Source organism: Panulirus ornatus, chromosome 64 (genome assembly GCF_036320965.1).
Source record: "Panulirus ornatus isolate Po-2019 chromosome 64, ASM3632096v1, whole genome shotgun sequence".
Taxonomy (NCBI): Eukaryota; Metazoa; Arthropoda; class Malacostraca; order Decapoda; family Palinuridae; genus Panulirus; species Panulirus ornatus.
In genome coordinates this window covers 2,913,045-2,925,332 of record NC_092287.1, presented here as the reverse complement: position 1 = coordinate 2,925,332, position 12,288 = coordinate 2,913,045, and the positions used below count along the sequence as shown (strand labels likewise).

At 39.1% G+C, this 12,288-nt stretch overlaps 2 protein-coding genes across 4 annotated transcripts in view; both read left to right on the top strand.

Moving 5' to 3' along the window:
* The window catches only part of sev (receptor protein-tyrosine kinase sevenless), a 122,497-nt gene that overhangs the window by 70,417 nt on the left and 39,792 nt on the right, over nt 1-12,288 (top strand). For all 3 annotated transcript variants that reach the window (XM_071657455.1, XM_071657454.1, XM_071657453.1), the window contains exons 13-18: nt 1,471-1,634; nt 2,661-2,794; nt 3,372-3,545; nt 3,663-3,863; nt 4,688-4,877; nt 11,675-11,818. In XM_071657455.1, the coding sequence (XP_071513556.1) occupies nt 1,471-1,634; nt 2,661-2,794; nt 3,372-3,545; nt 3,663-3,863; nt 4,688-4,877; nt 11,675-11,818 (1,007 nt within the window). The remainder of the gene's footprint in view (nt 1-1,470; nt 1,635-2,660; nt 2,795-3,371; nt 3,546-3,662; nt 3,864-4,687; nt 4,878-11,674; nt 11,819-12,288) is intronic.
* Nucleotides 6,475-7,352, top strand: LOC139746261 (sodium/potassium-transporting ATPase subunit alpha-like). Its single transcript, XM_071657296.1, has one exon. It carries the CDS (start codon nt 6,498-6,500, stop codon nt 7,014-7,016), a length of 519 nt encoding a protein of 172 aa, XP_071513397.1. The 5' UTR covers nt 6,475-6,497; the 3' UTR covers nt 7,017-7,352.

Genomic DNA, 12,288 nt, shown 5'->3' with positions numbered 1-12,288 from the left:
TCTACCCCTCCTCTATGTTCAGGCCCCGATCACTCAAAATCTTTTTCACTCCATCATTCCATCTCCAAATTGGTCTGCTTCTGCATTTCCTCCACCTCTGACACATATATCCTCTTTGTCAATCTTTCCTTTCTCATTCTCTCCATATGTCCAGACCATTTTAACACACCTTCTTCTGCTCTCTCAACGACATTCTTTTTATTTTCACACATTTCTCTTACTCTTTCATTACTTACTCGATCAAACCGTTTCCTGCATTAGCAAGGAAGCACCTAATTGGTCTCCCGCTTCTCCTTGTTTCCTCCACCTCTGACACATATATCCTCTTTGTCAATCTTTCCTCACTCATTCTCTCCATATGTCCAAACCATTTTAACACACCCTCCTCTGCTTTCTCAACCACATTGTTTTTATTTCCACACATCTCTCTTACTCTTTCAATACTTACTTGATCAAACTGTTTCTTACGTTAGCAAGGTAGCACCAGGAATAGATGAAGAAAGGCTGTATGTATTGGGAATGAAACGTTTGAGTACATTTATGTGGTGTAAGGATGGTTGACTGAATATGAATGATGAGGCAAGAGAGAAGTGTGGTGGTAAGTAGAATGTGTCTGAAGAAATTGAAAATGGTATTCTAAAACAGTTTGGACATAAGAAGCGGTTGACTAAAAGGGTACACATATCAAAAGTGCAGAGAACAAGGAGAAGGGATTGACCAACTTGAAAGTGTAAGGATGGAGTGAACGATGCTCTCAGCTTTAAGGTGCTGAACAGGCAGGAAACTGTGAGGTGTGCATAGTATAGAGCAAATTGTAGTAATGTGATACATATGGGGATGGGTGACTTGCTTTCATTAGGGTGAGCCAAGGCATACATTTTCTCAGTTCTTTGGCACCTCCCTTTGGGCTGTTCAGATGTTTTTAACAGCCTGTTCACCCAGTCAGTGGCCATGTCACCCTCTTTAAGAAACTCACTTTTAATCACATCCACTCTTGTTGCCTTGGCAAACTTTATCTTATGTAACAATTGTTCAGTTTAGGGTATCAAATGGAAAAACAACTAGTATAGAGTATATTACAGGATAGGATCAATCAACTTGGCTTATCACATGTAACTGAATATGGTTGAAGGTTTTCTTTGTCATTAACCTAGCATAAAGGTATCCATTCATATGCTAACCCAGCATAAAGGTATCCATTCATATCCTATGGTAATGATATAATTATTCTTTTTTTTTTGTGAGTTAACAACCATTTGCAGATCATACTTAAAATTGGAAACCTGGATCTTTAAACAGATGATAACTTATTGTGATCTGTGTAGAAATAACCACTCTTTCATTAAAACACCTACAGCTAGGTGATGATATTGACACAAAATGATTCTGAATAGAGCATGTTAAATGAGAAACTTGATTTCAAAGATGTTACCATTCCTTATCCCATTGCTGAATCATTGTTATTTCCAGCTATCTTGTCATGGGTGGACTTAGTGTTGGAATCCTTGTGGCTGTTCATCCTTCAACTCAAACTTTTCCTGTTCCACTAAACCCACCGAGTGACCTTCAGGCAGTATTTACCCGTAGATCTGCATCTCTTAGTTGGAATTCTCCTGCTCTGCCTGCACTTATGGGTAATGTTTTCATTACTTTACCATAGTAGTTTTTTATTCTTTGTTATTGTTCATTTAGAAGTCCATGACTTAATGTACGATTAACAATATGTTGCTTATGTATACAATGGTCTTTTATTTTTAAATCTTTAATTACACTTTTGCATAAATTTTTACAGTGTATTACAGTTTTTAGAGAATGTATTGATTAATGCCCTTGATGTATACTTAGTAATTTTTTTACATACTTTGTTATTCTGGTCAAAGGACAACTATTAATGTTTTATGAATTTGCTTTATGTCTCTGTTACCATTAACTCCATTCTCATGTCCATGGATGGATTGAATGCATACTGGTGTTCCAATCACAAACCCCACAAGCTGGCAAAAGGCAAGGATGCTTAGTTATCTTGGGGTAATCTTACTACTCACCGACCCTTATTAATTCTTTTTTTGTTATATTTCATTACATCCCCAATATACACCCATATCTCCAGGGGGTCTAAGCAATCTCAGGCTGATTTTACTAGTAGGCATGAGATTTAACAATATCAAATTTAACCTCATACTCTCTCATGGGTTGCTTATGCTTTGAACATTACAGAACAAAAACATAATGATATATAGAATATTTTGTCCGTGGAGATAGGAGAGAAAGAATGCTTCCCATGTAGTCCCTGCATGTCGTAAAAGGCTACTAAAACAGGAGGGGGAGTTCTGGGGGCGTTGAAAAGTGTGTGGAAGGCGAGAACATTGTCTTGGAAAGCAAAAATGTGTGTCTGAAGGAATAGTGGTTCCAACAATGTTATATGGTTGTGAGGTGTGGGCTGTAGATAGGGTTGTGTGGAGGAGGGTGGATGTGTTGGAAATGAGATGTTTGAGGACAATATGTGATGTGAGGTGGTTTGATTAAGTAATGAAAGGGTAAGAGAGATGTATGGTAATAAAAAGAGTGTGGTTAAGAGAGCAAAAGAGGGTGTGTTGAAATGGTTTGAACATATGGATAGAATGTGTGTGTGTGAATATTCATTTTGAATTATACTACAGGATCTGGTGCCTGGCAGAAATGGAAGTATGAGATGCATATCCAGGAGGGCCAAAAGATCATCTACCGTAGAAATATCACTGATATTTCATATCAAGCTTCTAACCTCAGGCCTGGAACATTTTATATAGTTAAGGTACCTTTTTGTTGTACTGTTGATATGAAGATAACTTCTCTTTGTTCTTTAATAACTTAGTGTTTATTGTAGACTGGCAGTGGTTGGTAACCCACACTTCTTTAAGGAGACTGCAGCACTTCCTATACTTTACTCAGAATATCTAGAATCCCATTAAAGAAAGTTTAATATTGAAATAACAAATGAAGTATATTGATAACATCTGATAACTCCCTCTTAGATATATGTACAGGTTTCCTTCTACATTACCAACGTAGCTCCATTTGATTTTGCTTGTAAGGGATTTACTTTTTACCGATGTGATTCATTCAAGCCATGCATAGATTTGTCATTACAAATCACAATGTATGTGTTTGTTTGTTTCCTAGTGGACATCTGATGTTTCATATTGGTAATAATTGCAGCTTAAGAGACATTAACTGGTCTGCTTATTTTGGAAAAAATGCTTACTTTGTACTTCGGGTTGGCAAAAATCCCCGGACTGTGGCTTTCAATTTTATTACTTATGTGATAATATAGATGAAGCTCTTGCTACACAAATCCTGATCTGATTTTAAGCAGTTCATTATAATTCTAGGTGCGAGCATACTCTGTTGGAGGCAGTGGGCCTTGGAGCCGTGAGTTTCGAGGACGTACACTTGACAGTACAGAATTGGCTCCAAAGTTAGTTTGGGCCATTGATAGAGAGATTCTCCTTACTAATCTGGCAGGGAGTGAAAGCTCAGTTTTGATTTCTCAGGAAACGTTATTGGTAAGGATGTATATTTTTTGAAGTACATTTGAAGTGAATTACTCAAGAAATACTAAAGATGTTATTTGCATTTATTCAGATTTGCATGAAATTTGTTGACAGAAGTTTATCTTTCAGACAGAGTTAAATGATGGAAAAATTGCAGATCTTGCATTTTTTCGTGATGCTTTGGTAATGGCAGTGAATAATCAAAGCGTTTTTGTAATGAACACCACAACATCTCTATTCACTAAGTTGCCAAATACACATGGTGTTCTGTCTGTTGCTGTAGACTGGCTAACACAGCGATTATTTTGGGCAAATCCTCATCGGCAAATGGTAAGTTTTTGTAGAAGTGATTGTTTTATTTTGGATAGTGCAGCAATGCCCATCACGTTGAAATGAATATATCACATTGCTCTGAAAAAAGATTATTGCATCTTTGATTCTTTTTCTCTATTTGAGCTTTACCAGTTAATGATAAGGGATGTAGATAGATATAGAGGTACAGATTGACAGACAATTCAGTATGAAGGTATCTCATACCTTCATACTTGACAGTTAAGTATTTAGTTACAGTACCTTTCAAAAGTATGAATGTTTCTTTCTAGAATTATTTGGAGTCATTGATGCTGATTATTTAAAAGCTGGACACTAATTGTATGGAGAGGGTTTTATGGTTACTTTATATTGTCATTGTGAATTCCATACATACAGCTGTATAAGAAATTATTTTTCATTTCGTTACTGATACAGCTCATATAGTAATTGTAATTGCTTAAAGGTAGCTCATTTTACCCATGTAATAGTGTTAGATGTAGTTCACCTGCTTAGGGGTACTGTAGCTCACCCATTGGCTAATATCTATCCAGAATACTCAGCAAGACCATTTCCAGTGGAAAATTTTTGAAGCTAAAACATAGTACTTGTATTATGCCCCTAAACTTACAGAGTCTAAAGGATTTTTCTCCTTGAAATTATGCATGAAAATTTGAATTTAGTATTATTATTCATTGTCTTCACCAAGCATGATCGTATTCCATGTTCACTGTAATTTACATTGAAGCAGCTACTTTCTGTATGTCATTATTTATATACCTCATTGATTAATTTATCTGTATGATATTTATTCTCTACGTATATTCTTCCTGTTTCATTAACAGATTGGTTGGACAAGTATGAATGGATCATCACAAGGCCCTTTAAATGTGGTGACAGCTGCCAGGGAAGTGCGGGTAGATGCCTTGCATGGCCAGCTCTTCTGGACAACACCTCATGCACTACTTATGTCGTCTCTTGCTGGTCGCAATGTTACAACCATCCACCAAGAGGGGATTTTTAGTGGAAAGCAAGGTACGAAGTACTGTATTGTTAACTTATATCATCAGTATATGCAGTGATACCCTGTCTTAATGGACTTTCATGTATAGGAATTAATTTTTTAACATCTTTTGGGTCTCATCAGACTGAGCTTTGGATCAAATTAAGAATTCTGTGAAAGTTCATTACATCGCAAATTTAGTCTGGTAAGGTAAGGACCCATCAGACTGAGTTTGGAATGTAATGAAATAGTCCTTTAATTCCCAGCTTTAACCCAGAACTGGGAATCAAGAGAACATGTGACGGTATGTTTCGCATAACCTTGTTTGACATGTATCTCTATTTTGTTCAAGTATTATGTTTGCTCTGCATATATACACAGTTTTACACTAAAACAGATTGCTGATGCAGTGGTATACTTGTGCCTTACACATACAAAGATAATTTGAGTAGAAATTTCTAGATGAAACAAAACATACCAGTTTAAGCACACACTTGGTCAAGACGTAAGCAAACTTGGTGCCATGTAATCTTTATGATTTTTGTGGTACAGAGGCCTGTCTTTTTATATTACAGTATGGTAAATAAGAGTGTTATCAGTGGTGCACATGTTAAAAGGTCCAGGAAAGATATCAGCATTGTTGTAAAGCATAAAATGATTGAGTGTCATGAGTCTAGGGAGAACAGCTCATGCCTCATGTGTGCTCTGTTTCTGACCAGGAAGTGTTTTGAGTGACCAGAGATCTATCTATGGCACTATTTCTTTCTGTTTCATAGTCGTTTTTGCTGCTCCCTGAACACCTCCAGCCACAGGAAGGTGACCCACAGCATAGATATTGATTAGTGCACCAAGGTTACTGAACTGTATGCACATTGAAGATGTGAATTTCAAAAATTCCTCAAAAAAAAATTGGGATATAAAAGAAAAGCAAATGGATTTGTATGTAGCATTTATGGATCTGGAGAAGGCATATGATAGAGTTGATAGAGATGCTCTGTGGAAGGTATTAAGAATATATGGTGTGGGAGGCAAGTTGTTAGAAGCAGTGAAAAGTTTTATCGAGGATGTAAGGCATGTGTACGTGTAGGAAGAGAGGAAAGTGATTGGTTCTCAGTGAATGTAGGTTTGTGGCATGGGTGTGTGATGTCTCCATGGTTGTTTAATTTGTTTATGGATGGGGTTGTTAGGGAGGTGAATGCAAGAGTTTTGGAGAGAGGGGCAAGTATGCAGTCTGTTGTGGATGAGAGAGCTTGGGAAGTGTCAGTTGTTGTTTGCTGATGGTACAGCGCTGGTGGCTGATTCATGTGAGAAACTGCAGAAGCTGGTGACTGAGTTTGGTAAAGTGTGTGAAAGAAGAAAGTTAAGAGTAAATGTGAATAAGAGCAAGGTTATTAGGTACACTACGGTTGAGGGTCAAGTCAATTGGGAGGTAAGTTTGAATGGAGAAAAAGTGGAGGAAGTAAAGTGTTTTAGATATCTGGGAGTGGATCTGGCAGCGGATGGTACCATGGAAGTGGAAGTGAATCATAGGGTGGGGGAGGAGGCAAAAATTCTGGGAGCCTTGAAGAATGTTTGGAAGTTGAGAACATTATCTCGGAAAGCAAAAATGGGTATATTTAAAGGAATAGTGTGTGAATGAGAGACTCATCTCCATGGCTTATGGCCAAATTGGTATGATCCAAGCCTTGGCAGGATTCTACACATATTTTGTGATCATGGCAGAGAATGGATTTCTCCCACCCAAACTCTTTGGTATCCGTGAGCAGTGGGACTCCAAAGCCATCAATGATCTTGAAGATCACTATGGTCAGGAATGGACCTACCACGACTGCAAGATTCTCGAGTACACATGTCACACTGCCTTCTTCATTTCCATCGTGATTGTGCAGTGGGCTGATTTGATTATTTGCAAGACCCGCCGTAACTCCATTGTTCACCAAGGCATGAAGAACATGGTACTGAACTTTGGATTGTGCTTTGAAACTACACTGGCTGCCTTCCTTTCATACACTCCGGGAATGGACAAGGGTCTTCGTATGTACCCCCTTAAGTTTTACTGGTGGCTGCCAGCCCTTCCCTTCTCATTACTTATCTTTGTTTATGACGAGTGTCGTCGATTCGTCCTGCGTAGGAACCCTGGAGGCTGGGTGGAAATGGAGACCTATTATTAAGGTGTTTATATTGAGCACAAGAGTTTGGAGAGCTCAAGAGTGGCCATCATCATCTGCCATCTTCAGCAACCTCCCCACAGCCAGCACTTGTCAATATTACCCTTTTTTCTCAGATGCCTAGTAACAGAAATTTATTTAATATCTAAATAAGGAAATTCATTTATAGTTGAGCCTTAGAATATTCAGTAAAGGAGAGTGTTGGTGGCTCTGTAATGTGCTCTCCTGTATGATTCCATTAATATATTTCTTTGTTACTTACTGAGGATTTTAATGTCATATGGTTGTTTCTAATTTTCCCTATTGTTATACTGTATATAAGATTTCCAGTAAGTAACAGCGAGATATCTGTACAGAATCCTGGTGAAAGGATATAATAAAGACAAAATGTGACACTTCATGAATGCACCAGAAATTGAATTGAGGTTTACCAAGCCTCGAACTCCCGTTCCAGGCTGCAGGTTCCAACAATGTTGTATGGTTGCAAGGTGTGGGCTATGGTTAGGGTTGTGTGCAGGAGGGTGGATGTGCTGGAAATGAGATGTTTGAGGACAATATGTGGTGTGAGGTGGTTTGATCGAGTAAGTAATGTAAGGGTGAGGGAGGTGTGTGGAAATAAAAAGAGTGTGGTTGAGAGAGCAGAAGAGGGTGTTTTGAAATGGTTTGGGAACATGGAGAGAATGAGTGAGGAAAGATTGACCAAGAGGATATATGTGTCGGAGGGGGAGGGAACGAGGAGAAGTGGGAGACCAAATTGGAGGTGGAAAGATGGAGTGTAAAAGATTTTGAGTGATCGGGGCCTAAACATGCAGGAGGGTGAAAGGCGTGCAAGGAATAGAGTGAATTGGAACGATGTGGTATACCGGGGTCGACGTGCTGTCAATGGATTGAACCAGGGCATGTGAAGCGTCTGGGGTAAACCATGGAAAGTTGTGTGGGGCCTGGATGTGGAAAGGGAGCTGTGGTTTCAGTGCATTATTTCATGACAGCTAGAGACTGAATGTGAACGAATGGGGCCTTTGTTGTCTTTTCCTAGCGCTACCCCGCACACATGAGGGGGGGAGGGGGTTGTTTATCCATGTGTGGCGAGGTGGCAATGGGAATAAATAAAGGCAGACTATGAATTATGCACATGTGTATATATGTATATGTCTGTGTGTGTATATATATGTGTACATTGAGATGTATAAGTATGCATATTTGTGTGTATGGACGTGTATGTATATACATGTGTATGTGGGTGGGTTGGGCCATTCTTTCGTCTGTTTCCTTGTGCTACCTCGCTAATGCGGGAGACAGCGACAAAGCAAAATAAATAAAAATAAAGTAAAAAAGAATTTTTGCCTGTTCCACATTTATTCCATTAGAATAGGGTTTCATTGCATGTACTTCTTTCATAGTATTTGATGTTTACATTATACATAGGTAGAGCTGTTACTCGCATTTGTGCTGAGATTTTTATTTTGATTTATATGTTTATTTATCTATTCATTTCTATGCCGTTACCAGCATTAGCAAGATAGTGTCAGGGACAGACAAGGAAGGCCACATCTGCTTAGATCCATTCTCCAGCTGTCATGTGTAATACACTGAAACCACAGGTCCCTATCAACAAGCACCCCACAGACCTTTCCATAATTTACCATGAATGCTTCACATGCTCTGGTTCAGCTTATTGGCTGCACGTCGACCCCAGTATACCACATAGTTCCAGTTCACTGTATCCTGTGCATGCCTTTCACTCTCCTGTATGTTCAGACCCCCGTCGCTCAAAATCTTTTTCATTTCATCTTTCCATCTCCAATTTGGTCCTCCCGTTCTCCTTGTTCCCTCCACATCAGACACATATATCTCATTGTCAACTTTTCCTCACTAATCTCTCCATATGTCCATACCATTTTAGCACGCCTGATCTCTCAACCGCTCTCTTTTTATTATCTCACATCTCTCTTACCCTTTCATTACTATGCAAACAAACCACCTCGTGCTGCATATTGTCCTCAGACATTTAATTTCCAACACATATACCCTCCTCCACACAACCTTAACTATACCCCATACCTTGCATTCATGTGATGTTGTTGGGACTACTTTTCCTTCAAACATACCCATTTTTGCCCTTCCAGATAACTTTCTACCTCTGCACATTCTTCATGGTTCCCAGAACTTTCACCCCCTCCCCCATCTTATGACTCACAACTACTTCCATGGTTCCATTCGCTGCTATGTCCATTCCCTGGTATCTAAAACACTTCACTTCCTCCAGTTTTTTTCCATTCAAACTCACATCCTAACTAACCTCTCCCTCTAACCTTGCATTCATTCACATTTACTCTCGACTTTCTCCTTTCACCCACTCTTCCAAATTCAGTCACCAACTTCTGTAGTTTCTCTCTCTTGAATCTGCCATTGACACTGCATCATCAGAAAACAACTGACTCACTTACTAGACCCTATCATCCTCCACAAACTGCAAATTTGCCACTCTTTCCAAGACTCTCACATTTACCTCCCTTACTACCCCATTCATAAACAAATTAAGCAACCATGGTGACATCACACACCCCTGCTGTAGACTAACCTTCACATAAAACTATTGACTTTCCTCTCTTCCTACTCATACACAAGATTGACATCCTTGATAAAAACTTTTCACTGCTTTTAGCAGCTTTCCTCTCGCACCATACATTCTTCTTACGTTCCACAAAGCATCTCTGTCAACTTTATCATATGCTTTCTCCAGATCTATAGATACCACATACAAATCCATCTGTTTTTCTAAGTATTTTCCTCACACTTTCTTAAAGGCAAGCACCTAATCCACACATCTACCACTTCTGAAACCACAGTGCTGCTTCCCTTTTTGATGCTTTCTACCAATGCTCATGCACCTCACTGTGATCCGTATATATGTTGAAACCAGTCAATAAATCAGTCACCCTTTCTTATTAGATTCAACTGGAATAACATCCACTCCAGCAGCCTTGCCAGATTTCATTTTACACAAGGCTTTCACCACCTCTCCTCTCTTCACCAAACCAATTTTTATGACTCTCTCACTTCACATAACACAACACCCCAACCCAAACATCCTACATCTGCCACTCTGTGATCAAAACACATTTAACAGTCCTTCAAAATACTCATTCCATCTCCTCCTCACTTCATCACTACCTTTTGGCATTTCCCCTTTTGTTCTCTTCATCAGTGTTCCCATTTATTTTCTTGTCTTTCACATATTATTTGCCTCTTTCCAAAACATCTTATTCTCCTTAAAGTTTACCGATACTTGCTTACCCCAACTCTCATTTGCTGCCTTTTTCTACCTCTGCCCCATCCTCTTGACCTCATGCCGCTTTCTCTTATATATTCCCCAGTCATTTTCACTCCATCCCTGTAAGTACTGCCCAACTGCCTTTCTTTTCTCATTCATTAGCAACTTTCTTCATCCCACCACTCACTACCCTTTTTAGTGCATGCACCTCCTACCTTTTGCATGTCGCATGCATCTCTTGCACATGCCAGCTTTGCTTCTCTAAATACCTCCCATTCCTCGCCCTCTCCCCTTGTTTCATATGCTCTTACCTTTTGTCATTCTACTCTCTATCTCTCCTGGATTTCTTCACACAGATCTCTTTTTCAAACTCACTCATTCTCACCACCAATGTTTCCCCTTTTTAAAAAATCACTACAACTCCTCATCCTTGCCCCCAAAAGATACTGATCATACATTCCACCATCTACCCCACTTAGTACATTTTCATTCAAAAGTCTCTTCTACAAGCATATCAGTTGATTTGTAATCCAATGATGCCTCCTGACCATCTCTTCTATTCACATGGCTGTGTATATCCCTCTTTTTAAACCAGGTGTTCCCAATCACCAGTCCTTTTTCAGCATACAACTCCACAAGCTGTTCAACATATCCATTCTTAACACTGTATACTCCATGCATTCCAATTTTACCCTCAACTGCCTCATTATTTACCTTTGCATTTAAATCACCCATCACTAATACATCTGTTCCCAAAGCATTTGCCTTTCATAATCTTTCTTCTCATGGCCAGGTGCATAAATACTAATAATCACCTATTTCTCTCCATCCGCTTTCAGTTTTACCCACATCAATCTAGAATTTACTTCCTAACACTCTATCACACACTCCCACAACTCCTGCTTCAAGAGTAGTGCTATTCCTTTCATATCTCTCTTCTTTTCATCAATCCCTGACTCTACTTCAAAGACAATTCCAAACTATTCTTTCACTTTACCCATGAGCTTTGTTTCACTCAGCCAGAATATCCAGGCTTCTTTTCAAGGATACTAACTCTGTCTCCTCTCTTCTCATCTTGGTTACACCCACACACATTTAAACACCCCAGCCTGAGCCTCCGTGGAGGATGAACACTCCCTGCATGGCTCTTTCTTCTGTTCCCTCATTTAGAAAGTGAAATACAAGAATATTTCCAGCCCCCAACTCCTGCCCCTTTTAGTCGCCTTCTACAACACACAGGGAATACAGAGGTAGAATTCTTTCCTTCTTACCCCATCAAAAAGTATTATATGATTTTTTTATGAAAAAGGCACATGAAATATGAATGACTAGCAAAAGTTTTCATTTTTTTACATTAATAGAATATATGTTTTTATTTCCAATACAGTTTATGGACTGACTGTAGATCCTGAAGGTTCTCGAATTTGGTGGATTGTTCGTGATGCAGAGGGCTGTCGTTTATTTGGTGCATCTTTAGGAGAGAGTGTGACCAGATTTCCTTCTAAGCTTCTCCCTCACACTGTTGAAGTGGGTATGTATCTTTATTTTTTGTTCCTTTATGCAGTAGCAACACATTTCAAACTGTCAAATAGAAGAATAGAAGGGTATTGGGCTCCCTTCCCATTTTCAGCATAAGGGGAGTTAGGGATCCAAATTCTGCAAGACTGATTCCCACAAGGTGCATGACTGTATGCTCTTGATCATCCCAGTTGAAATAAGATAGAGTTAGTTATTTTTTTTCATACTTAATTGCTTCTTTCATTTTAGTGAGATAGGAACAGGAACAGACAGACAAAGGCTTCATTTGCACACATCTGCTCTCAGTTATGTATAATCTACTGAAATTAGAGCCTGCCATCCACAAACAAGTCCCTTTGACTACTTCCTTGACTTTTTCACATCTGGATAATCCCACTGACTACATCACCTCCCTTATACCTGATTGATCTAATTCATTATCTCCCATGTATGTCCACTTCCCTCCTGAATGTTCAGGCCTGG

Bases quoted from the DNA above. Each gene is read 5' to 3' on its own strand.
- LOC139746261 (XM_071657296.1), top strand. From the start codon at position 6,498: ATGGCTTATGGCCAAATTGGTATGATCCAAGCCTTGGCAGGATTCTAC.